This window comes from Pseudopodoces humilis, chromosome 20, assembly GCF_049639895.1.
Source record: "Pseudopodoces humilis isolate 2021_Gansu_Grassland_sample_001 chromosome 20, ASM4963989v1, whole genome shotgun sequence".
NCBI lineage: Eukaryota > Metazoa > Chordata > Aves > Passeriformes > Paridae > Pseudopodoces > Pseudopodoces humilis.
Window position 1 is genome coordinate 11,413,571 of NC_142219.1, and position 26,572 is coordinate 11,440,142.

Below are 26,572 nucleotides of genomic sequence, written 5' to 3' on the forward strand. Positions count from 1 at the left end.
CCCAGAGGTAGATCCCATCACTAACCAGTTCTCCAGCTCACTAAGGACAGGAACGATGTGGTGCAGGAGCTACAGAGCCATTTATGGGTTTGTCCCCTACCCTTCAATGCCTGTGGGTTTTCACTTACCACACAACACAGTAACCCTCATCCCATGGTATCCTAACAGGGGAAAAGCAGTACAATGTTAGCATCCAACACAGGAATAATAATAAATTTATTACAGTAGAAACAAACAGATGATGCAGTAGCTCATGTACAAAATACTGACAGCACTCTGCTGCCTCAGTCAGTGCTTACTAAGTACCCACATTTAAGAACATCCTAAAACTGATGACACCACATGGATTTACAGAGGTCATAGCAGTCTCTTGACACTACTGTAAGAGAGCCCAGCTACTCTTTTAAGGTTTGCTGCATAATACAGAGAGAGATGGGGCAGGATAGAATGGGAACATCTACTGCTTGAAATTCTCCTGCACCAGGAACTAAAGAAGGAGCAATTTAGACACGTAGGGAAATATGAAAAATGCATTAGAGTTACTTGTGGCAAATGTTTTCATTCAAAGTGCCAACAGTAAGGCAGCTGCTGACTGACTTGAGTGCCCATCACTGTTGAAGGCACAATGGATGAGTTGTCAGTTCTACTCCTGAGATATTTTTTGCCTTTTTTGTTTAAACAAACTGATGTAGTATAGAAACATTTTAAGTGCACTGCATTAACTCCCACTGGAAGCCAGATGCCTCAGAAAGACTCTTAAAAGAAGAAATGCAGCTCCAAACCTGTTGGATTGATTGCTGGCACTTGGCCTTTATGCTGTTGGTTTCCCCCCCATCTTTACCTACAATTTACTGAATTTATAGAGGAAGTCAATGTGCACATTAGTATCTCTTCTTTCTCATCAGTCTTACTCTTCTGGAGTGAGAAACATGGTCCATGCTAACCAAAAACCATTTATACAAAGTTGCATTTAAAATAAGCTATAAAATACCTTTTTTTGCTCTGTTTGATTCCACATTCCCACCCCCAAGTACAATTATCCAGATTTATGATATATATTTGAGGGTGCCTTAAAAGGATATAATTTATCCCATCTCTGGGCAAAGCTAGTAGTCAAAAATATTTCCTGCGCCCTCTGGGAAGTTTGCAAGCACATTTGTGCTACAGCTCATTTATTTCTGGGGCAGTATCAGGTCACAAAACAAAATGTGAAAGAAATACTGGCACTGAGCAAATTTTGAAGCAAATTAGGACATTTTTCCCTACCCCCTCTTATACCAGACTCCCTGATGGAAGTCCACAAATAATTTCTTCTCTAAGAAGACAATAAAAACTCACCCTAAATACAGTCTTGAGAACCATATATACACATTTTGTATATCTGAAAATGCTGGCAAAAGTCCACAGAGGCAGAAGATAGAAAGCATGAAAACTAAGTCTAACATCAGGTTCTCTACTGAACCCGACAACCTAGAAACAAAACACCGTAAGGCTTCTTTCTTCTGAAGTAAACCTCCCCATACTGTGGTTTTCCAGTGGCATGTGGAAGAGGCCAGCTGTTGTTGCTTCATGATTTAGGAGGTGAGCTGTTATGCAGCAGAGAGACAGGCCTGACGAATGCTTTGTGCCCAGGTGTTCAGGAGAGCTGTGACCGAATGCTTGTCTGGGAGCTGCAATAGTTTTGAAGTCATGTATCGATACACTGACTGCAAAAAGGGATTGGCTGCTGGAGAAAAAAAGAGAACAGATAAAGGCAGTTGTCATAAAAACCGTATTAAAAACATTAAAAGAGCAACATTAGGTGTTCACACTTCCCCACTACTGCCACATACACCCAACAAATGTCATCTTCATACCATACTGTCTGGGGTTCTTTATCCACAGAGGGCTCTGATCTGGATAGTCTGCTGGAACACTGAGCTGGAGTGGAGGGACATTTGGAAGATTCTTGTCATCTAGAAGGCAAACACACTTCCATCAGAGCATTTCTTGCCATACAGGAGGATTTTTGTGCATAATTGAGCTTGATTTCTAGCCTGTGAACCTCAAGGAGGAACCAGACTGCACATCTCCCCCTTTCTTCTTACCTAGCTTGCATATGAGATGAACTGTGCCATTATTACTGCAGTGTGAAGGGTCCAGGTTCACCAGGAATTTAGGATTTAATCTTGCAACTTCTCCTTGTAAGACATTTGGTATGGTCTGTCTTTCATCCTCTTCATATTTCCGCTTTCGAGGGGAAGCGATGGGGGCCCTGTGTAGGACACATTCCACAAGAGGACCAGGTGAAAACGAGCTAACCCTGGACTTGTTAAATATTTCACACGTGAAAAACAAACAGCTGTAAGTCACCCCCACCCATAAATGCATCTGTTTTTTTTTAACAATTTCTACAGAGACATTTTTTCCTCCAGTGCTGAGCCCTCAGGACAGGCAGCAGCCCCCGGTACGTACGTGATGGGCTGCCCGTGAATCGCGGTCATCGCCGGCATGAACGTCCGGTACAGGGAATGGTTGAAGACTGGGGAGCGGATGTTGGCCAGAACAGCATCCAAAAGGGGCTGGCACAAGTACTGCTGCTTGGTAGGGGGCACTGGGGGAGGTGGTGGAGTAGGCTGAAACACAACAGAATCCCCCTTTTCCTTTAATCATCACCAAACCAGAAATATCTACTGCTGATTCTGAAAAATTTTATAGCTGTAAACTTTCAAGGCATGAAATGCAAATTATTCTCAAAACTGTATGTAATAACATTAAGGGAGTAAGTAAAGCAAAAAAAAAAAATATACCAAAAACAATGCAGTTTTGGTTTAGGAAGGCTGTCCTTAAATCAGCCACAGTCCAAAGAAAGAATTATTCAAGTCTTGGCACAAAGCACAAGAAATTGAAAGTTCAGTTAAAAGATACATACAGGTGACATGAATTAAATGCTTGCCCAGTTTTTCCTGCTTTCTTTCTTTGTCCAACCTTGCTTGAAGTTTTAACAGTGTAATAAAAACTGCAAAAATGATCCTGCCAAGTCTTTTTTGGGATGGGTCTGTGCTGGCACAGAACATTACATACCACAGCCATATCATTTTTCAGCTTCTCCAGAGCAATTTCACATTTCTGCAGTGTCTTCAGGGGGCACCTGCAAAAGAGGAGAAATTTCACCCCCATCACCTCCAAATGGGCACCTCAGCTGAAGTTTCTGCTGGCTGAGCCCCAGAGAGCCTCAATGGCAACAGGGCTGGGTGCTGAGCAACAGATTTCTGGATAGCTGGGAAAACTGACAGGAAGAGTTACCTTTTTGAAGGGTCAGTCAGGATATCCAAGAGACTCTTCATTTTACTCAGGTCCTTCTTCCTGTCTGAAACAGTATGAGAAACACAAACACTGACTACTAGATTCTGTTTCTGCAGACAGAAACACAGCACACTGTCAAAAATGAAAACATGAACCAATACTAAAGAAAGCAGTGAGGATTAAAGACCTCTCATCTAATCCTAAGTATATCCAAAGCATAAATGCTACATGTTTCAAAACCATCAGAAGTAAAAAAAACAAACAAACAAACAAACAAAAAAAAAAACTAATGAGAATTTAAGGGTAAGAATTTTTCCCACTCCTCACACTAAAATCTTTAGTTAGAAGCAAGAGCAGCTAACTTTCTCTGACATTTTTAATTCCTGGAAAAGAAGTCACCACATAAGACAAAGTATTGCTTCTTTCAGTAGGTAAAAGAGCTGACACAGATAAATGCATGGCCAAATACAAGAAACCTCACCTTCATTTTTATCTATTTTATTGATCATTCTTCGGAGTGGCTCAATGTATTTTGATAGTTGTTTGAGTTTTTCCAGATACTGTTGCTCCTCTGATTGACCAGAACTGGCTGGGCTCATGACAGAATTTGGATTTCCTGGCAAAAAGGAAGACTGCATGTCAGAGGTGATAAAAGATACTGCAGAACATGATTCTCACATTTCAGAATCTTGATCTGAAATGTGCCACTCAAAGTGTAGCTCGTGTCAAATATCCAAAACCCACAGCTGGATGCCCTCCACAGTTCAAGTGCTTGCCAGTCTTTGTGTAGAAATAATATGTTCTATGGGCAGAGCAGCAATTCTCACTTTTTCTGAAAAGTTCCAAAATTCCATATAGCCATTTCTAGGTCTTTATTTTGCCTTCACTCTGATGCTTTAAACACTTAAAAAATACCATAAATTCACAGCAGTTTTTGTGAAGTGAGTCCTTTTCTATCTGCAAAGCACCCAACACTGGTATGAGAAGGAGCCAGTTAAGTTACTCCATTCACAATATCACAAACTGCTTATTGTGTCTGGTAGGGAAGTGCAAAGTGCCAGAGTACACCTGGGAAGGTGTTCTGGAGCCAAGCCTGGTGTCTGGAATAAAGTGCTTATGTCCTTTACAACTGCACAGTGTCACTAAGGGTTCCTCCTTGTTGGAACTAAGGAATCATTGCCTCTATAAACTTTCTCCGTTAAATTAAGTATCACTGGTTTTTCAAAGACTGGGGAAGTTAGAAAAACCCATTGCATAGTTCAGCAATGAGAAAAGAGGTTTCAATTGATTTTGATTTGGGAATCCAAGCTGTTACATGGTGTATGTGACATGGTCACTACCTGCAATGCCAACTGCTATGTAGAGCTCTTGCAAGTTTACACTGTACCAAAAATAACAGGTTTCCCAGGAACTATACAGTTACCAAAACACAGCCTGACCCATGGTGTGCAGTGTGGCTCTCAGATCATTTACCTGGAGTGTTTAAAGGACCTGGGGATGGGACACTAAAGTTCTGAGGAGTTCGTGCAGCTGCTGGGCTCTGTGATGGCTGTGGAGATGGACTGGGGAGAAAGCTGCTGGGTGATGGAGCAGGGCCAGAGCTGAAAAATAAACAAAATTAAACCTGCCAGAATCTGACAAGGAAGGATCATCAGCCTGTAAGCAGATATGATTTTAGTAAGTATCACTATGGCAGTGTGTAGTTCTGCCTTGAGGAGATTTCATACACAGATCCTTTATGCAAAATATGAGTTTTCGGAGTGAGTTCAACACGGTCTCACCTGTGCTCCCAGTGGAGTTGGCATCAAAATTCATTCACTTCAATGGGAACAGAGTAGGATTACTGAGTGTTTCTGAAAACCTCCTGCTTAGGGCATGAGCAGAAGTGCTGAAAAGTTGCAGTGTGGCTCACCTGACATTTGAGTTTGGCTGAGAAGTCGGCTGGCCTGGCTGAGGAGACGGCTGCGGCTGTGGTGGTGGAGGCATCGACTGAGGAGTCTGAGCTTGCTGGACAGGAGATGGGGAGGACATCATGGTAATATTGTTCTGGCTGACCTGGAATGTGGGAAAAGATACCATCAATAACAGCAGAAGGGAGCAGAGGGTGGGAACCTAACTAAAAGGCTTTACCTGTGGAGAGAAGTATATCCTCAGGCCTACAAGAAATGAAAGCATTAGATTCCTTTTTCCCCCATAAGGACACCCCCACCTGCATCACTCTTGAAGCTCTCAGGGCAGTAAATCTTACCAACTTCAATAGAAATGACCATTTAAACTGCAGATAACTTGAATTAACTGTATAATAATTATTTTTCACTGCCCAAACCATCATGTTGCACTTAAAATGTCGGAAGTGCCATGTGAAAAACCTGTACTTCATTAGAACTAAAGAAGAGCAGGAAGAAAAGACATTTCCCACTTGATAATTAAGAGTCAAAAACCCCTTCTTATTAAGACATTTTAATTACACTCTTCAAAGGTCTATCAGACTAAACTGCAGCTTCTCAACTGGTTTTCTTTAGGAAGAAGGAAGAAAAAAATTAGGTAAGCCAAATCACCAACATCTTGTTTAAATACTGAGTTCTGAAAATCTGGGTGGAGATAAAGCTCCAAATTGAACAGCTGGGTGGAAAAAAAAATTAAGTTGCTTTCTGACCTTTGGAGAATGATGAGGTGTGCCTAAAGGACAAAAAGGCAAGTAAGAGCATTTCCAGAACAGCACCAAACTCTGGGCAGTAACCAAGTTTATTCTGTACACTCTACAGTGCCAGAGCCAGATGACACTAAACTTGGAGCAACTTCCCACATTTGTTCTAATACACATTTTCCCCCTTAATCCCTTAAAATCAAACAAGAAAACCTGTGCAATGGCAGAGGCATGGGGTAGTAATGCAGATATTAAGTGACCACATTTGTTTAAGGCACAGAGTTCTTATGACTTGAGGCTATAAACAAGTACATACAAACACAAGAGGAATTAGCCTGCAAAGGCAATATATGGTGGCTTATTAACCCATGTGTCCATTCTGTAAGTCACTGATTAGCATCTTTGAATTAGCAACTCTTTCCCTCAGTCTAAACCATTTTTAAGTGAAGGTTCCACTAAACCCAGAAGTCCCAGGCACATCACAGGCACTGCAAACTGGTGTTTCCCTTCACTCTCTTGTTAAATATCCATCTAAATAATCCAACTATGCAGAGGACACGGTGTTTAGCACATTGAAAAGTATTGCATTGTCTACTTTTGCATGGACACACTGACTGCAACAGGAAATGCTTTGCTTGGTACCTCACATTGCAGCTATGCAAAAGGTCACACACCCCCCAAAAAAGGCACAAACAATCCCCAGCTCAGTGCAAAACTACTAAGCTTGAAGATACTGGTTTATTATCTATTACAGAATATTCAAAATCAAATGCAGCCTGACATACTATGATTTTTCTTTAATCTTCAGTAGCCCCAGTACCTTTGCAACCTCTGACACAGAGGTAATACGTAGAACAAGTGAGGCTGAAATGATACAATATCTTCCTTAACCAGCAACTGAAGACTCTGTGCTTACTGTTTTCCAAAGGAGGTGGATTCTTTAACAGCATGTCTCTCCTGAACAGCTGGAAAAGCATTTCTGAGATGGAAAGGCACAGTTTGCCTCTTGCAGACACCAGGCAGTTCACCATGCTTGGAAGGAAGGTAGGATGGACACTGCAAAAAGCATTCCCTGATTCTTCACAAGGCTATTTAATGTGTTATTAGACAGCAAGTGATTTAGAACTTACCCATATGGATACTGCACCCATTTTTCATCAAGTCAGATTAAGACCACTTGGAGTGGTTCATCACTTCCTGAAAATCAGGCCCCTGTTAAGTGTCTCAAGTTGGTTACAAAAAAGTACTTCTGAACACTTCAATCCTTGTGCTTTGGGAAGGAGGGAAGGAGAAAGATTTCATTAGGTTTCCTAGCAGATTTAAGTTTTTAAGTGTGTAATTCAGCATGAAGGACATTGTTTACGTTAATTTACAAATGCTGCAGACAAGTGAAGAAAAGGATATGCAGCATTTAGTGTGCACATAAGCACTGGATGAACTGAATTTTTTGCACTACCCCTCCTCAAATACTTGCACAGACAAACAGATTTCTTCCTTTCCAGGTCTGCTCTCTGCCAGCTTCATTTCAGAACAGCAAAGGCCAATGTCTAATAGTAAGCAAAACTGTGACATTTTCAAAAACATGCATTCAGAAGTGTGCAGTTCTGAACTTCCTGCCTTGATTTTCTTTGACAGCAGTTCCTTTGCTACATAATTTCACGTGTCTTTCTATAGAACAGATTTAAAGATGATTTCAGGTTTAGATTTTTACATTGTTTGCAGGATACGGATTAAGATTGTAACAATTTAATGAAATTTCAGCTTCTAGGGAATGCTCTTTGCAGTTGACTCTGAGTAAAAAGAAGGCTTAAAAAACCACAAAAATAGCAATGAACCCAAAATACAAAAAAAACGTCCTCTCTGGAGCTTTAACTCCATTGAATTAATTCAACTCCAAAGCTAAGCGATGGTTTCTGATCTTCTGTATACCCTGCATCTTCAAAAGATACAAAGAAATCCAACTACATATTCTTTCACTGAGGGATATGAATTTCTGCATATAAAAGCATGTCCATGGACAGCTACAACAGCCCACTGAGCATGAATTTGCTCTGTGACTCTCCAGTGACCTGATCATGACACCATACTCTAATTTTCTGAAGTCTTGCCCAAAAGCTATTCAGGCCTGCATGATAAAAGTTTGCATTTACATCCACTAAATCAAAGCTATTCTTACTGTTTAGAGCACACTGTCCTGGAAGATAAACCCAGCTATGAGTTCTATCTGCAGTTTGTTGAGTCTCAGGCACAGAACAGCACTCAGGAGATAAGGCTGGTAAGGGCTCCCAGTTCTCTCTTTCAAATCAAAACACCAGGTGACTGAGGAATAAAACATATCAATATTTTTTGGTTTGTTTTGTTTGAAAAGACTATAATAAGCCAAAAAAACCCACCAAACAAATAATCTCACTGCAGAATCAAATGAGTCTTATGATAAAAAAGGCCAGACTGTTTTGACATATGGGATAAAAATAAATAGCCACAAGGTATCAATATCACATCTGGTCCTTCTGTTGAAAAGCATTCTTCAGTGCAATACCAAGATTCTTTTCTAAAGAGAAAATACACCCTGAACTACCTATCACCACATCTAAATGGATTTTGATACTACAGTCATGCTCTTAAATGAGTGATTAATAACCACATATCTGCTACAGCCCTTTACTCCTGTTGTGAACAGCCCCAAGGGCTCTGCTGACAAGGAAGTTATACCCAACAGACAATAGTAGTTTAGTATTAAGACAACATATAATATAATATAATATAAGATTAAGACAACATTTCTGATTTCTAATCTACCTAGAACCTGAATAAAACGTTTTGGCAGACAATACTGGAGATTCATGCTGGTCCAGAGCTGTCAAGTGTATGGCAGGTCAGACTGCCTTCAAAACACATTTTCAGCCACCAGTAACCATAACTCACTCACTCATCCTAACACCTGCCCTGGAGCCATTTTCATTACAATCATTGCTCATGAAAAATTTCTCTTCTTCTGCTTTGACCAGTTATTCAGCCTTCTACATCACTTTCACAATCCTTGGCATGCTACTGAGAACTCCTCCTGACGAGCAGTTCACTTGGTGTCAGAAATCAAAGCTCCTCAGTTACCATGACAGTGATGAAAGATCACCCTATGGCACTGAATGCTTCCTAGTCTCTTCTGCTATGAGTCAAATATTAAATTGAAGCAAAATATTAAAATTTTCATGGGAAAGCCTCAGATCTTGTGGATATTTCAAATGGGCAATGATTATCTCAGGCTGTATTTATTAACTGCTACAGTGACCAAAGCACAAAGTAAATTCCCCTCTGACTCCACAGCTATGGCTGTGGTTTGTGTCAGTTAATATATACACCCTGTCCTGGATTGAAATGAACATCCATCTTCAACCAGAAATGACAACAGATGTGTTTGCCTAAGACTGCAGAATCTTTCTGTCACTGCCTTTACAAACTCCTGAGAACAAATGAAGTGCTCTGACCTCATGCATTTCCCAGCAGCAGCTGGATAGGAGCTGCCAGCCTCCCTACACAGGCTCACCTCTGACGCAGGTACAAGTGGAATCCTTCTGGCAGTTCCTCCTACACAACCATGAAATAAAAAACCAGCTCAAATTTTTCTGGGTCCCCGATATCATGCCAAGAAGTTGCTGACACTGAAATGAGCCAAGTTTACTAATAACACATGAAGCACCTGTACAGAGCATGAATGTACATCAAGCAAGGTCCTGGACACAACTCAGCCAGGTACACTCCAGTGCTGACTTGCAACACTCAGAAATGCACACTCATGGAGTGTGGAACCTTCATTTGAGACTTGAATCGATTCTGAACACAGAAAAGTTTTAAATGTTAAAATAAAGATCTATCCCACTTTAAAAATGCTTTATTTGGTACTCCAAGCTCTAAAAAAAAAAAACAACCTATTACTTAAAATGAAAAAGGATCCATAAAACACACAACCTGAACAGACCAACACCCTGAGAAACAGCAGCAAGTTCATTCTTTGATGCAAGAGTGTTGTCCCCTCTCTTGAAGGGCAGCGCTAGAGACCCAGGCAGTGAAGCTCTGCACAACTGCTGACACAATGTGCTGTGACCCAGTAAATACCTGTGGCATTTGCTGTCCGCCCAAGGGGATGGAGCTTGGTGGTGTAGCAGACACCGCGGTGGTAGGCGGGAACCGTGGTCTGATTTGCATCCCACCTCGGGCCATAGGTGCGGTGATCATCTTTGAGGACAGAGGGACAACAGACAAAAGTAATCGCAAAACAAGAAATGCAGTGCACTGGCAGGATGAGAAGCACATGCAGCCTCCAGGAACTGGGGAGGGGGAGCATGAAGGGAAGGTTAGTGAGCTTTTCTCTAAGGGTTAACCTAACGTGCTGGCTTGGAAATCAAACTCCTTTCTATACTCCTTCTATCCTTTTTCAGACAGCACCTAATGAATTCCTGGGATCCGACATGCAGACTCAGACTCGTGGGGTCTAGGGTTGACTATCCTGGCATTTCCATGAAGGGCCTTTCCTGAATTTTTCCTGACATCTTGAAATTCTAAAATTCTTGGAGATAAGTACTCAAAGATTGCTGCCAGGAACGCTCCATGTAAGAAGCTCTATGATGCCATAGGTTTCTGATGTGCTTTCCCCCACTGTGGACCCAAGGCTTTAGCAGCACTGGCTGATGCCCCCTCTGTTCCAGAACATTCTGTCAGCTCAACAGCAGCTGGCAGCACAATGCTCCACAGTGAGCAAATTTCACACCAGCATAACCTATGCCAGTATAACAATGCCAAAGACAGCAAAAAGGACTTCCAGGTTTGAAAAATCTATTTCCTTCCTTTTATAACCCACACAATAAGTCAAATACACCTTTTTAATTACTATGATTTTGACAAATATCTATTCCTATTCCTCTACGACTAACTAAGGCATGCTAAATTATTCTGAGTCCATGATCTTCCTCAAGCCTTTTCAAGCTTTTTGATTCTCCAGCTGTACAGAGTGAGCACACCCTAAAGTACAATCATTTAGGGTAAATTATAAAGGTTAGCATTAGAATCAATTTTTATTTTAAAATAGTATTAGGACTACGCTGCTTTGCAGTGTCTGAAAATACCTTTCAGAACCATCAGCCTGCATGAGCCACTCAGATTTAATTTTTTCTATCTGTATAGCCCTCTGCTACCTAAAATCTAATATTACATCACATACTGAGAATTTACAACAAATACAGCATATATTTGAGGTAGTATTCAGGTATTTTTGACAGATTCACTTATCAGTAAAAGAGCTTCTGTTTGGGACTTCAAAGATCTACAGTAAAGTTCTCTGGGCTACCTTTTTTTCCTAGTTTACATGTTACCAAGGAACCTACACAATCCTAACTAACCTAAGAGATAATGTAGTCTCCTTCCTGTAAATGGTTTGGGGCACTCCTGCTTGGTGTTTATGTAAATGGACTGAAGCAGCCAGCAACACATCTCTAGAGAGTCAAAGAATGCATGTGCTTACAATTGTTAAAAATAAATAAAATTAAATACAACATAGCAAGACTGAAAAAGGAAAGCAGTAACTGATAAAGAAAATAGTGTCAAATTCAGCACAGCTGTTAGTTCACAACATCAGAGCAATGCAGTCCCTTTCCATCCAGGTAAAGAGGGATGGTCAGAGACAGGATTTCAAAAGGGGAACAAATGAGAGCGCCTCAGACATCACACACACATGCACACGTGCACACACAGCATGCAGCAGCTGCCACGAGCAAACACAACAACCCAGCACTGCCACAAAGCACAGGTGGATGCTACGAAGTGCAGTGAAGAGCTACAGTATCAACATGAGAGCTGGTGAAGCAACATAACCCTAACAAAACCAAAAAAAAAAGGGGGAAACTGCTAGGGGTGGGAGGGGGGAAATATATCCTTTCAGGCACAATCACCCCATCTTAGACCCTCGTGAATGCACACAGATCTCTGGAGCGTGGGGAATCCCAGAAATGTTATGGTGACCCACATGTCCCATCTTGGCCATGTTTCTGAAGCCACACCACCAAAGTGTGAGGATTTAGATTACTTCCACTGAGACACAGGAAATCAGATGAATATTCACAGGTTAAGTGTCTGGCAAACCAATGGACACCAGCATGACAAACTCCAATTCAAAGGCTTTCAGCTGTTTGTAGTATTGTGGTTGGTCAAACGAGTGCACAAGCATACAATTTTGGGTTAGGGTTTTTTGTATTTTTTGAAATGTGTGCTTTGGAAAGGAAACACATTTATATTTACAAAATCTGTGACCCTTTGACAAAGGAGTCAGGAAAGGGGGTTCCAGAGCAATATGTCCATAAAGGAGTTACTCTTTTCATAAAATAAGAACACAATCAGAAATGTTTAAGTACTTCTAAAAAAGATTTTAACTGAACACATATCTTCCTCCACAAATGAAATTGATTCTTACGAGGTAAAATCCCAGACCCTGTAAACTGAGATAAATCAGAGAGCAAGAACAGGATCTCCATCCACAGTAAGCTACAAACCCCATTATTTGATAAAAATGAAGTGTAATAGAACAAATAGAATCCAGAACCTGTAACTTTCTTTTATCTAACATCCAAACATTCAGCATTCCATATATATGCAGCTTCTGGTGAGCACATGAACGTACACTGCACTAAAGGCAGCTCAGGTTTTCAATCAGCATCAGCCATTCTGCATTCTGAGCACCTGAAGGGATTGCACCAGAACAGTGACTTGACTTTACTAATTACAGGTCTTTTTCCTTGGTGCTGCAAGCATGTTGTGTAGGTCTCTGGTTGCTAGGACACTACTGCTATGAGCTTCCCTGTGAGTTACCTCCTCACAAAGACTAGGAGCAGGGAAACATTGATCTGTGTGGTGCCTTTAAAACTTCAGAGAAGAACTTCTCACAGGAATCATGTTTAAACCTGGGACTGCTTTTACTTTTATGTAGGAAGGATTTACAGAAACTTCATGGAAAAGGAAAAATGCAGACAATAGCAAGCAAAATTCCCAGTTTGAAAGCCCTTAAAGACTAAGTTAAAATGTAACAAGCAAAGATTAGGAGAGGGTTTGTTTATTGAAAAAGCTTCTCTGAACCAAACAAAGAAATCAAGGCAAATTTATTAAAAATGCTGATGCTACTGAAAAATGTACTAAATAGAAAGCAAAAATCTAGTCTTAAAAGAGACTTCTTCTAAAGAAAGTCCTTATGCACTCTCAACACTGATGCTGGATTGTAATATTATATACAGTCACAATCTTAAAATTATTATATACAAAAAATATTTAGACAAGTATGAGAAACCCATTTAGTTATTGGACCTCATAGTGGTAGGTGAATTTCAGTAGACTCATCTTGCAATGGCATGAACACAAGTGGAGTAAAGCTCGTGTGTGGAATATTCCAAACTCTGTATGTGGTAGATAAAGAGCAATCCCCAAGTTTACTACACAAGACTGGATAAAGCTGCAATACAAAACTGGCTGTCAACCATGTTATCACCCAAAGCTTTTCAAATGCACTGTGCTGTTAAGCCACTGGCACATGAAGTCACTAAAAGGGCAAGAATTAAGTTGACTCTAAGTAAACACAATCCATCTGCTTCAGAGTTGGAAAGAGCAACATTAAAGTCAGTAACAAGAAAAAAAGTCAGTGTCTCCTTCCAGTCAGCCTAAGTCCCTGCAGCTCCCACCTGGAAATTATTTAAGAAACAAACAGGTTTTAATTCACATTCCAACTGTAGGAAGAGAATTGTGCATTGCTGCCAGTACTGTCCCAGCTGTACTTACCGCTGCTCAGCTTTTACATCCTGTGTTACACTAACACAAGCCAAAGGAGCAATTCAGAAACAGAACTTGGCCACACCAACAAGGATGTGGCCACGTCAGAGTTACCATGGCACAAGAGACTATCCCTGAGACAAGTCTGGGAGATGTACATTGAAGAAGCAATTGTTATCACAGTCCATATAAAAAGCTTCTTACTGAATCTGTAAAATTACTCTTGCACTGAATGGAAAATGGTGCTTGAAAAACATGGAATGCCTGGGTACACAAAAAGAATTCTGCCATTAGTCCTATTCAGCCTCATTTCATCTGTCTGTCTCTCTCTTCATCTACAGCATGGTGATATTTGTACTTACCCATGTCTGTAAAATGCCTCAATATGAAACTACAGAGGTAAGCCACAAAAGACTTTCATATTCTTGTGGAAAATTGGATAAGAAGTTCAGCTCAAGCCATTCCCCATTTTTTCCCCCAAGTCTCCTTCATACCAGGCACACATCAAGAAACAACCACTGGGGCTGCAGGTGTATTGTAGGATAAAAAAACCATGTTAGATAACAAGCTTTCACCCAGCACTTTACTTTTTTTAATGTAACTCTGCACTTGTGACACACGCCATTTGTTCTTCACAATTCACATCCAGAACAAGAGCATCTAGATCTACTGCCCATTTCACTCAGAAGAAGAATGAAAGATGAAAGGACTGAAAGGGGAGTGCAGAGAGATTTCACCATCTATACTATTTTTTTTATAGTCAATACATGGAGATGGAAGGTAAATCACATGTGATTAAAGATAGCAGGCAAAGATTCACAGTACAGAAATCAGTTTACACAACAAAGCAGTCACCTAAGAGAGTTTAATGAAAGAAGAGGTGATACACTCCAGGTACCAACAGTCAGACTTCTAGTGTGCCCACAGGAGACCGTCTTACTCATGTGCATTCCTGTGTCAGTACAGGCAACACTCGTACCTACTTGGGACAGAGCATGCACAGAGAGCTTGGCAATGAAATCCTGCCTCTGACTCCAGGAAAAGGAGGAACAGCAGAGAAGACCACATTCCCTTTATACAGGGGATGACCGATGCCAGACCCCTGACCAGAAACCACCAGAATCCCAACTCCATGCTCATCTCTAGCATGCACTTGCTGTGACCTGTGACACTGGGCCCTGGGCCCTTACCTGCCCTGAAGCTCCCATCTGAGCAGCCTGGGCCTGAGCTGCTTGCACTGCTGCTGCTGCCTGCTGCTGCTGCTGGACCAGCTGAGCTCTTACCTAGAGTATGAGAACAAAACCCAAGGTAAACATACCTACCTGAGTAGGGTGTGACACTTCTGTTTCTACTGCACTATGTTCATTAAAAGGGATATGGAGACAAAACCAGCCTCACAAAATAAAGTTTTTGAGTTTTTTTGTGACTATAAGTTCCCATGTTTAAAACATTTAGAATAGTTTTTCCCACAGACTGCACACCCAATTCAACAATTTCTTGCAACTTCTTACCTGTACTTATATAAAAATAACAAACACTTTAATGTTTTGCAAGCCTACCAATGACCAGCATTGCAAATGTTAATACATTAATTACATCTGTCAATGTGACAATCATGACATTTAACTACTCCTAGCTTAGCTGGCAGGAGCACAAAGTGGAAGTATCAACTCATCCATTTCTGAACTGTGGCTGACACTCCTCCCCAGCAAGGCCTGAAGAAAAGCAGGTCTGAGCTTTGGCTCAACAGTAACCTATGCAGCCCAGATAAAAATGATTGTAACACTTGAAAAACCATTAAGAGGATGACCCAGCAAGACATTTAACAGTGTAAAACTATTGTCTTGCCTTCTCTTCAAGGCATGAACAACCAGCATATTAACCAATGTGACCAAAACCTCCCAACATGGCAGCAGAAGCCAAGCCAGCCATGGTAGAGAGCTAACACTGGCTGCAGTCTAGAACACTTCAAAGTACTTCTGTTCTAGAAAAGCAAACAGCATGGAGGTAATTTCTCTTTAACCAGAGTATGTTTCTTTTTCTTTTTTTTGCTTGTCCAGTCAAAGTGAGACAAGAAATTATTTTTTAAATCTTAGCTGCATGAATGGTTTTCACAGATTCCAGAACTCCTACTCCTAAGTACAAAATTGTTCTCTACTGGCAGGCCCAGATATAAATGTTTAAACACACTGTACTCATAACTTGCTGATTGCAGAACTCTTAACAAGTTATGGTTTTCCTACTTCATTACTAGCAAAAGTCAGATATATTTTTTATTTCTCTAGATGGTCATAACAAATCAACAATCAGCTGGGCCCTAGCCCTTACCTGCATAGCTTTTAACTGCTGTGGTGTGAGAGTAACAGGCATAACCTGACCGGGAATTTGTCCTGAGATTGCCTGAGGTTGAGATACCATGGGCTGGGGTTGAGGCTGGGATTGTGGTGGAAGTTGAGACTGTTGTGCCTGAGCAACCTGTTGCTGTTGTTGCTGCTGCTGCTGTTGCTGCTGTTGCTGCTGCTGCATCTGTTGTATCTGCTGTTGCATGACTTGTTGAGGTGGCTGCTGCTGTATCTGTTGTTGTGGTATTTGCTGCTGCTGTTGCTGCTGCTGCTGTTGCTGCTGCTGTTGTGCCTGCATGACCTGTGCTGCCTGCAGCTGCTGCATTTGAGCAATCCTCTGGAGTTGCTGCTGCTGCTGTTGCTGCTGTATCTGAAAAGCAGGAAAAGCCAGGGTGTTAAAGCTTCCAGCAATGCAACAGCAGACTTACTTTTATAGCATAAACCAAAAGTAAACAGCATCCTAATACATCAGATCGATGTTTTAAGCCCAAGGGAAGGCCAACCTTTGTATCTACTCATCCCTTGGATATCTCAACCCTAAGGGATGCTATAGCCTGTATTTCCACATTACAAGCTTTCCTGTAACCTTTAAAAGCGAAGGTGAAGTCTATCAGCTTCTCCTGTACAAATGGGCTCAGATACAGTTTTTCAAATGTAGTCACCCCTTACCAAAAACTGCACAAGAATGACAACTGCAGTTTCCTCATCTGCTTTTGTACCTAAGGCTGATATATATACACACACGTGCATATATACACATATTTTTTTAAAGTGGCAACACGTTATTCACAATGACAAAACAGCCACTATGGCTAGAGTAATTAAAGTTCTGTTCTTTCCCAGTGTCTGTCAGAATAAAAGACTATCCTGACACTTATAAAAAAGAAAAAGAGAAAGACTTGAATTGCCTATTGCAATGACAGAAGAAAGCAACAAAACATCTGTAAAGCCTTTCCTCCATCATACTGCTGTCAATTAACTTGCTAATCTAACCTGAAGCCATACCCTAAAGTAGAAACGTGTTAGTAACAGGCAGAGCTGATAATTCCACACAAGCCAAGACTCATCTGACAAGTAACTGATTGTCTTAGGTTACAATGCAAGATTTAACCAAAAGCATGTATTCTATTACCATCTGTTAAAACCAAGTGGGGCAGTGTCCTTTATCTCTTCCACAACCCATCCTCCCTCCAGGGGGATATCTTCTGTTAATGGGCCATTGAGTCTCACTGCATGGTTGATAAAATTCCATCATCCCATTGTGAGGTGCTCCACCCAGCATTCCTACCTGGATATAATATGAGATTTGGAACACCACAGTCAGCCTTTTTTCATTCGATTCCCAGATGAAGAATAGACCTATCACCACCACAGGACCTTCAGAGGAAAACTTCAGCCTTCTACAGGACCACTGCTCCAACAGAACCACATCTGTCACTCCAGGAGGACTGCAGACACCATTTAATCAGACTGCTACCAACACCCTGACCAACAGGGTGTCAGGTTGTATGCTGACTCTGTCAGTGGTTTTGTACTACTGCATTTTATTTTAATTTTCCTATTAAGCTGTAGCTCTTGGGATCTCCCACTGGCTTCCTTTCAAACCAGCACACTGATCACCACATTTGCCATCGTAGCTGTTTGTCATCACCTGCTGTTGGTTTTGCTGCTGCTGCATCTGCAGTTTCAGCATGTGCTGCTGCTGCTGCTGGACAGCCTGCAACTGCTGCTGTTGCTGCTGCTGCTGCTGGGCCACGGCAGCGGCCGCCGCCTGCTGCTGCTGCACCTGGAACTGCTGCTGCATGGCTGACTGCTGTGCCTGGAACTGCTGCTGCTGCTGCAGGGCCACCTGCTGCTGCTGGAATTGCTGCTGCTGCTGCTGTTGCTGCTGAGCTATCTGCTGAAGTTGAAGCTGGGCTAAAGAGAAGAAAGATTGTACTTAAAACACAGTACCCAAATAATGTGAGATTAATTCATGTCCTTCCTTAGCAGTATATACTTTTGCTTCATCAAATGGATGGGGCACATTACCAACAGAATTAATTACATTTTGTACTACTAACTTGTAATTCACTCTGCCTCCATGGAGCCAGCAACCTAAGTAAAGACAGTAAAAATGTGCAGGAAGAAATATGCACCAAGGTCACCAGCAGGAATCATGGTACCATGGAAAACACAGGTGAGGTCTACAAAAACAGTGTTCTGAATTGACATGGTGAAAGAAGGATTTGCTCATATGACAGCTGCACTGCTGTTGGCTACACTAAGGAAGACATTTATCCAATTAGGTAGCAGTACTTGAAATCAATTCTTTCCCCAGGTGACTTGGCTGGTTTAGCCAGTATGACATCTCTTCAGCACCTTTTCCTTGGGGGAAGGACTTATTACTGAAAAGCTGATCTGAGAACTTCAGTGGTTGAAGCAAACTGAACACTTACTCTGCTGAGTAGCTGTAGAGACACCAGGCATGCCATGAGGGGCCATTCCTGAGGTTCCAGGGGGCTGCTGCTGCCCTGGGAGACTCATCTGCTGTGCCATTGGACCAAGGCCTGTCATCCCACTCATTGGTGCTCCCTGAGCTCGGGAAGCCATGCCCATCCCAGGCGCCCCTGCTGTGGGACCCCCAGTTAGATTCTGCAGGGCATTCATTGGATCTGCAGAGAAAACAGACACTGATATGCAGCCAGCCATGCAATTGCTCTTCTAGAATGCTCTGCTCTCCATCAGCCACTCTCTGATCTGACAACTTCAGCCATGACTAGATCCAACACCCTGACAAACTTGGGTTCACTGCCCTGCCTGTGAGACAAGGCTCCCAGCACATCTCTGCCTCTCTGTAAAGAGAGTAGAGAGGATTTAAAGTGCTCCAGTGTTGTGAAGTTCTACACAGATTTGAAATACATCAAAAAAAGGAACTTATTAACCATCTCCAAATTCATACACAAGTCAAAACAAGCTGCCAACGGAACTCCATGAGGATATAAAGCTTTTAACCTCAAAAACCAAGAGAGTCCCACTGCGGATCTTCCTCCTCAAGACAGAAGCAATGCTCAGGCCAGAGGATGGACTTTGCTATACAGTTCCCTCTCTAACATCACTGTTATTATACACTGAATAAATACAATGCCTTTCAAGACAGTTTTCATAATCTGAATCCTAGGCACACAGGAAAGTGAAGTTAAAGACAGAAAGAATTCAAGAGGTCAAAACACAACATGGGGTGCAGAAGCAACATTAACCAGGTACAGAACACACACCACCTCTTTCTTAAGAATACTTATAAAATAATTTACAACAGTCTAGACTGCATGTTAATTAATCACAGACTGCATATTTTCCCTAGAGGGATAAAACCACAGGACCATACTATGACCCTAACATCCACTGTAGTGAGAATTAGCACAGAGGATCAGATCAAAGGTCACCAAATGGCCCCACAAATACCTCTGCCTCTGGTGCAACAGCTAAGGAAGCCACAGCTGGCAACAGGCAGGAACCTGGGCTGCTCAGGAGATTATTTTCAATCACTCTCTGCTTTGTGAACCTCAGTGCTGTGAGCTAACAAAAGTACAAAAGGGAACAAACAAGTTTGCTGTGTTACATCCAAAGCACTGGCCAATCACCCTGATCACTGAACAGCTCCAAGAATGTCCTGCTCCCCCTTCCTTTACTCCAGCAGCATTTAATATCCCAGCTAGGAAATACACAGATGCTTTTTCATAGGTACATCATAGCCCTGATTTCTGAGCTGTTCTACTTAGAAATGGAGAGTATGGGGGAAAGGAAGAAAACAGCAGAATAGGAACTCTTACCACTGACTGAGGCTTGAGATTTCTTATTGTCTGCAAAAGAAAAAACAATTAATCACCTCTGCTAATATTGTCACATTGACTCTTCAGATATACTCTCTACAAGAAATATATTCACATCATCATTTAAAAAATAAACAAGTCCCACTATCTACTGTAGCTCTAATAAAATACATTAACCTAAGCCAATTTGCTAATCAGAATGCTATATAAAAAATGGACAGAAGGCAAAGACACAGGAAAAATTAGGGAGGAGGAAAAGTAGCAAGTTTAAATAGTTTCTCAAATAATTTTCAATTATAGAGGATGGGTAAAAGAAATAGTATTTATAAATTAGGCATGCATACTACAGGAAGATTTTTAAAGCAACTTGTTAAGAATCACATGCAGAATCACACATAGAAGCCCTAAAATTTAATTTATTTTTTTTTAATGAGGATTCAATGAGTAACCATGATTGAGAAGAAAAGAAAACCAAAACTAAAAAATTACTTACGAATATCTCGGAAATGGATAATAAGTCTGGCCACAAGAGAAAGATATTCCTCCTAGAGGTGAAAAATTAATATTTTAGCATAAGAAATGAAAACAGAACAACCATTACTTTCTGGTTCTTCAGTATTCTTCCTCAATATATTGGATTTTACTTCACAATGTGTGTGGGCTTTTCAGAGCAGTTTACTTCCAAGAAACACTCTGTTTATTAACTAGGAATATTTTTACTAATACGTCATTGTGGCTGACAGTACAAGAACGCCAAGAAACCACAAAATTCACAGGAAAGAACCTCCCTGACAGCCACACTAACAGGACCACAATAAGCAAACATTATAAACCAACATACATTTTCCACTTCTTATCCACTATAATTCCTTATTTATAAGGACAGAACCTGCTTCCTTGGCACACTGAATTATTTAAGTCCTTGAATGATGTCACATTTGTACCACAGTAACTCTTTTGAAAGCTAAATTCATGTTAGAAAATACAAGTAAATTTTAACTCAGAAAAGTAACATGACAGAAGTGTCAGAAATGGAAAGACAAATATTCTTCAAAACATTTTTTTTAGTGTGCTAAATAATTTGTAGGAAGTTTTTCCTGGTTTGGGTTTTTTTTAGGACAGCCTTCCTGCCCATGAAACAACTCACCAGGGAGGATGCCAACAGGGGGCACAGATCTGTGACATCAGCACTGTAATATGTTCACCAAGACAAGTTCTCCCTTGGAGAAAACAACAGTATCCAGTATCTCACACCACAGCTCCAGAGGAGAAGTTGATGATTTGGTAAGAGTGCAGAATTGTACATTATAACCAGACTTTCACAGAGACCATGGCTCTTCCCTCAGGGTTATTCTTGACAGAGCCTTTTCATTAATATCCTAATTTTTTTTGACCTCCAAACTGGAATGGTGCTACAGTGTAGATAAAGGAAATTCTATGCAATTCACTGCACACAAATAGTCAGGTAAGAAAAGTGTGGTTCCATAGATGCATGAAACACTGCAGCATCAGCAAAGCTCTCTTGCACTAAGTCCAGTTTGATGCATCTGTTAGATGCAGAACTCCTTGCTTCCCCTCAAGGTAAAAGAAGCAGCACATAGAAATCAAGATTTCAAACTCTGTACTCTTAAGTGCACTAGCTTTGCTATTTCTGCAATTTGTTCCAAACTTCTTTTGACACCCAATAACTTCTGGAAGCAAATAAAGATTTACCCTTGTTTTGGCCTTCATAAACACATGGCTCTCCATATCTTTGCTAGATTTATTATGGGCAACACCAGCTTTCCTCATAGCTTCATCACTGAAAAAAAAGAGGAAAAAACAAGGCTGGGTATTAATTGAGGGCATTGCAAAATACTTCCTGTCGTTAGAAAAGTCTGTGAAAACAGCTTTTTACCCCTCTCTCATTTATAGGTTAAACAAAAAATCCAAATACCCGCCATAAAAAAAACCCAAATCAAACCAGCACCACATATTACTTAAAACTGCCACCCTTTAAAGTTTCTTCAAATAATGGAGAAAAAAGTCAACTAATTTCTAAAAGGCAACACATTCTTCACAGAAATTCAAGACCAGCTGCTAAACAAGTCATTATTTTACTGCCTGATGTATTATTTTGACAAAATACCAATAATAATGAACAACAGGACTTGTTTATTTGAGGAGAACTGAATGACAGGATTAATGTAATCCATGGTTGGCAAACAACGAGATTGAGCTTCCTAGTGTCGAGATTTTCCAAAAGAATTCTCTAAACATAAGGTGGAATAATAAAACAAAAAACAAAGGTTGCCCGGAGGCACAGAGGCTTAAGCAGTGAGTGAGGACAATGAGTGGGAGCATTGATGAGGGTCAGGGAAGGGCAGAGGTGCAGCCATGGGCAGGGTGGGAGGGGACATGAGTGGAAAAGAAGGGACATTCTCAGTACATCAAAGAGCAGCAACCAATTTAACTATGGAACATGGAGAGAAAGACATCCTAAAACAAGAAGTTCAGCCAGGTGAAGCCCTATTCCAGTTCTCTAGGTATTGTTGTTCTTAGAAACTTCCCTGCAAAATCTGTTCTTTTTTAAAGCAGCCTAGCAGTTACAGTCTAAATTCCACAAACAAGTGATCAGGAAATACTTTTGCTTTGTAATTAACGTCTCAGAAAGTTATTTCTCGGTGACTGCCATTGCATCAGCAGCTACCCTACATTAAATACATGTCAGGGCAGTGACCCCTGGAAGTTTCAACCACTCTGAAGAGGCACTACTGGCTTTTTTCCCTGAATTTTTATGACCTGCCATGCAGCAGGAACGGTGCTTGCACAAAAGTAAACAGGTTCAGCTTTGTCAATTAACTCAATGACAGTCTCAGAAGAGAAGAGCAGATGCTACAGCTTTAAAATGCAGGAGCTTAGGCTGCCACAACTCACACCCTTACCTGGCAAACCAGCAGCTCACAGCTGAACTGCTGTAGTTTTTAAAACACAGAGGAACACTGTACCTGCTGGAAGGCTCTCATGGGAACCTGTTTGTGGGGCCTGGCAGCCACCAAAACAATGCTGCTTATATATGAAGCTTACTTAAACTGAAGCAGAACCTGAACATAATGCAGGGTAACTATTCCTCTTCCATGGGCAAACAAGCCTTGAAGTGAATTGCTCATAAAGGAGCTCTACTGTGGAGGAAAAAGCTATATCCAATTCTCTATTAACAAGTCCTTTTTTTTCATTTTACTACTGGAAATGTTGCTTCTAAATCCACACTACTCTGAATCCTCCTTAACTTTCCAGTCCTAGTACAATGACAATGCCTTTCATGTTGAGAGCACTGAAACAGAGCAGACAGAAAAGACAAAGATTGCACAAAGGCAAGTAAAGAAAGTAACATCTATGTAGCACTTAGTGGATGTGATAGAGACAGTGATCAATATGGTATCAGGAACCCGAAAAAAATCCACAGCAAAGAAATTATCTGCTTTTATATTGATCATTTCCTCTTGACATTATAGAACCTGAAAGATGCATTATTGTGACTACATCTGCATTACTGAAAATGCTACTCCAAGCTCTCCACGTCCTATCTGTTAGCATTCCAATAAAGGTTTAGACTAGGAAGAAACAAAAACACACAACTTGTTCCTTGTTCACATATTTAACTGCAATCAACATAAAAATAGTTACATTAAAAGATTATGGAAGTCAGCTAAAAAAGTCAGCTTTAGCACAGAGCACACTCCTGGCAGACCACCCAACTCTACAGAACTTTGGGAACTAGATGGGACCAACCAATTCAACCTTCCTCTGCCTTGTAGGCACTTTGTACATGTATCTTTAGTAAATGTGCAGATGTGCACGAAAAATCTGCCGTCCTGACTTCATGCAGAACACTCAGAGTTGTGGTTTCACAAGACAAAGCGTTCGACACCAACACCAGCTTCAGGAATTCCCCCTCCCCTCTCAAGAAGCTTGTTTCCAGCCCAAATATGTGCAACCTCTCACTCAGTCTGGTCTAACAGAAAAATCTTGCAGAACATGTTCTCCTTCAAAACTGCTCCCTACCCAGTCCACGCTGTGATTCTGAGAATCAATTGCTACAGTGAAACACGAAGCGGAGGAGGTTCAGGGCCAATACACAACTTGAATTACATCCCATTCCCACACTCAGCACAATTCACTTCTAACACAGCCACGAAGCAGCTTGGGGCAGGATCTGGACACAGCCACAGACTGAGTTTACAGCCCAGATCAGATCTGTCCTTCAGGCAATACCAACACCTAAAAACATACTAAGGAAAGGCCTTTAGAAAAGAGACTCCCAAGGCATCAGTGTGTACTGGCTCTCTGTCAGGGCCAGAATAAAGTGGTGCCCTGCAAACAAAAGTATATTCCACATTCCTACATCACTGCTGACTCCTGGATCACCCCGGGAGAAGCCAAAGCTGCTTCTCAGCCTCAGCCATCAGAGCTCAGGCTTCCTCAATCTTGCAGCTGTATGGAAGTTCTGCTTAGGCCTGCAGTCACACAGAACCTGGTACTGGAAGAGGCTTCTCAGGACATCAAAAGCACTATTCTCTCAAGTATCCACAACCAAATCATGCACATGGACCACTGACACATTCCTCAGGACAGCCGCTGCCACACTGAAATGTGACACATAACATCACTTCTGATAAACAAAGCCAAAGCCCAGAAAACTTGAATTCAGGGTTGTAACGAAAACCCAAGTATGGAATTGCAACATATTGAGACGTCTATATCCAGCAGCTATAAAGAGGCACTCAAAATAAGTTATGTGAATGGTTTCATGCTTCTAATGGTCAGGACCAAGTATAAACATTTATCTTGACAAGTATCACTTCTTGGTTGAAGGATGAACTGGAAGATATACATACATTTAAGACTGTATTTCCCTAACTGCTTGGAACAACCTTCCCAAAATGATAAAAACTTTCAGATTATTCATCAAATATTTAATTATCTCCCTCTTCCACCTACTATGTCAGCCTCTAATGACAAAGCCAGGAGCTTCTGGAAAGAAATAGGAACTTGTTGCATAGAAAATTGCATTTATTTCTCATTCAACAAACTCTACTTCTGGCTAGCTTCATCTTATTCTAAGTGTCACATGAAACCAGGCCAGGCTGCTTTTGGATATCTAACACATAGTAACTGCTTAAAAAATCTGCTGCAGTCACTGTAACAACCCATCCCAGTCATAGTTTTGCTTACTTTTTAAACAAGCCTGTGAAGACAAATATGTGATCCATACTCTGCATGGAGCACAAGGAAGTGACAAAAAACCCCTGTCATTACATCTCTAATAAAAAGCACATGGACAGTGACATCTGTGCACGTGTGTAAAAGAAGACAGAGGGCATTTATTACAAGTTTAGGATTACTGTCATCCCTTCATTTGGCATTAACCTTAAAGATTTTTTGGCCAGTAATAGCAATTTTTTAATCCATTGTTGTACACTTCCATTGAAACATTTGTGAGCATTGTTTGCTGCTCAGAGAAAAACATTAGTTTGCAGGGCAAATACAAACTCGAAGTTTTATTGTGTTAATTTTGCACGTGCTTACTCATGTTTATTTCCTCACAGCTACACAGCACTCAAGGACACTTTTGTTTGCTTGTTTTGACGAAGCAGTAGAAGAACAGAAGGGATTAATCTAACAAGGCTAATGACTTTACAGAAAGTTTAGAAAGTGAAGCATCAGTTGTGAGCACCAAGAAAGTCTGTACGGCTCTGACAGACAAACACCAACACTTCTTCAATGAATACTGCAACAGTTTCATTCTGGGACAGCACTCTAATTGTAGCAAACCCACAAACACTCAAACTACTTATATGACACAAAAAAAACCCAGTCCCATTTTAGATATTGATTGTTAAAATCAACAAGGGAATATCAAGCTTTCCAAGTACACATGAATTAGCACTCCAACATTACTTTAGAAACAATGAACAGTGCTTTCACTGCTGGGCTCACCACCTTGCACAGGGCAGAAGAGCCTTCCAAAAATAGAAAAAGCCTGCAGAGCACCAACATAATTCAAGGAAAGCAATTGTTTCACAAAGGAAAACTGGAAAGGCAACAAGTTAAACTTCACATTAAATCACCAGCTTTTTTATTTCGTATTTGCCCCCAAAAGTCAGATGCAAGCCCATAACAGTGATTTTCATAGGGCTGAATATGCCAAATTTCACAACATCATGGACACTGACAAAATTAAATCCCTAAAACAGATGGTGTCAAGCAGGGTAGGAAGCCGGTGTTGCCGGAGAAAAGGAAAGTGAAAGAGAAGGAGGATCGGAAAAATTAAGTCAAAGAACAGTCCCGGTTACCCCCACACAGGGTCTGAGCAAATCCTGGTAACGAGACCCCCTCAGGAGAGGGCTCCCCTCAGGAGAGGAGACAGCGGGGAGCGGACACGAACCCAGCCCAGCCAGGGCGAGTCAGCAGGGCCGGAAAAGCTCAGGGAGGAGCGGACACGGGCGGGACGAGGCCCCGGGGGCGGCACGAGCCGAGGCCCCCGCGCGGCCTACCCAGCAGCGAGCCCGCGGCTCTCACTCACATCTGGCTGACGAGCTTCTGGCGGAAGTTGGTGCTGCGCCAGTCAGTCTCGGGCCCGGTCACGTCCATGGCCGCCACCGGGAGCGCCTCCCGCCGCCGCCGCCGCCGCCGCCGCCTCC

The 26,572-nt window shown here is 41.5% G+C and overlaps 1 protein-coding gene across 3 annotated transcripts; it reads right to left on the bottom strand.

Moving 5' to 3' along the window:
- Positions 1 to 198: 198 nt before the first annotated feature.
- MED15 (mediator complex subunit 15) lies at positions 199 to 26,560 on the bottom strand. Of its 3 annotated transcripts, none has more exons than XM_088064791.1 (18): positions 26,455 to 26,560; positions 21,603 to 21,690; positions 20,383 to 20,434; positions 19,890 to 19,919; positions 18,516 to 18,731; positions 17,729 to 17,994; positions 16,064 to 16,447; positions 14,926 to 15,018; positions 10,046 to 10,165; positions 5,198 to 5,340; positions 4,759 to 4,886; positions 3,767 to 3,901; positions 3,286 to 3,349; positions 3,064 to 3,130; positions 2,455 to 2,615; positions 2,088 to 2,254; positions 1,857 to 1,955; positions 199 to 1,723 (listed from the first exon to the last, which is right to left on the bottom strand). In XM_088064791.1, the coding sequence occupies exons 1-18, from the start codon at positions 26,520 to 26,522 to the stop codon at positions 1,590 to 1,592; spliced, it is 2,415 nt and encodes an 804-aa protein (XP_087920917.1). In that variant the 5' UTR covers positions 26,523 to 26,560; the 3' UTR covers positions 199 to 1,589. The 3 variants fall into 3 exon arrangements, with proteins under 3 accessions (XP_087920917.1, XP_087920916.1, XP_087920918.1); XM_088064790.1 differs by having other exon boundaries at positions 199 to 1,726; XM_088064792.1 differs by lacking the exon at positions 10,046 to 10,165 and having other exon boundaries at positions 199 to 1,726.
- Between the last annotated feature and the right edge of the window lie 12 nt (positions 26,561 to 26,572).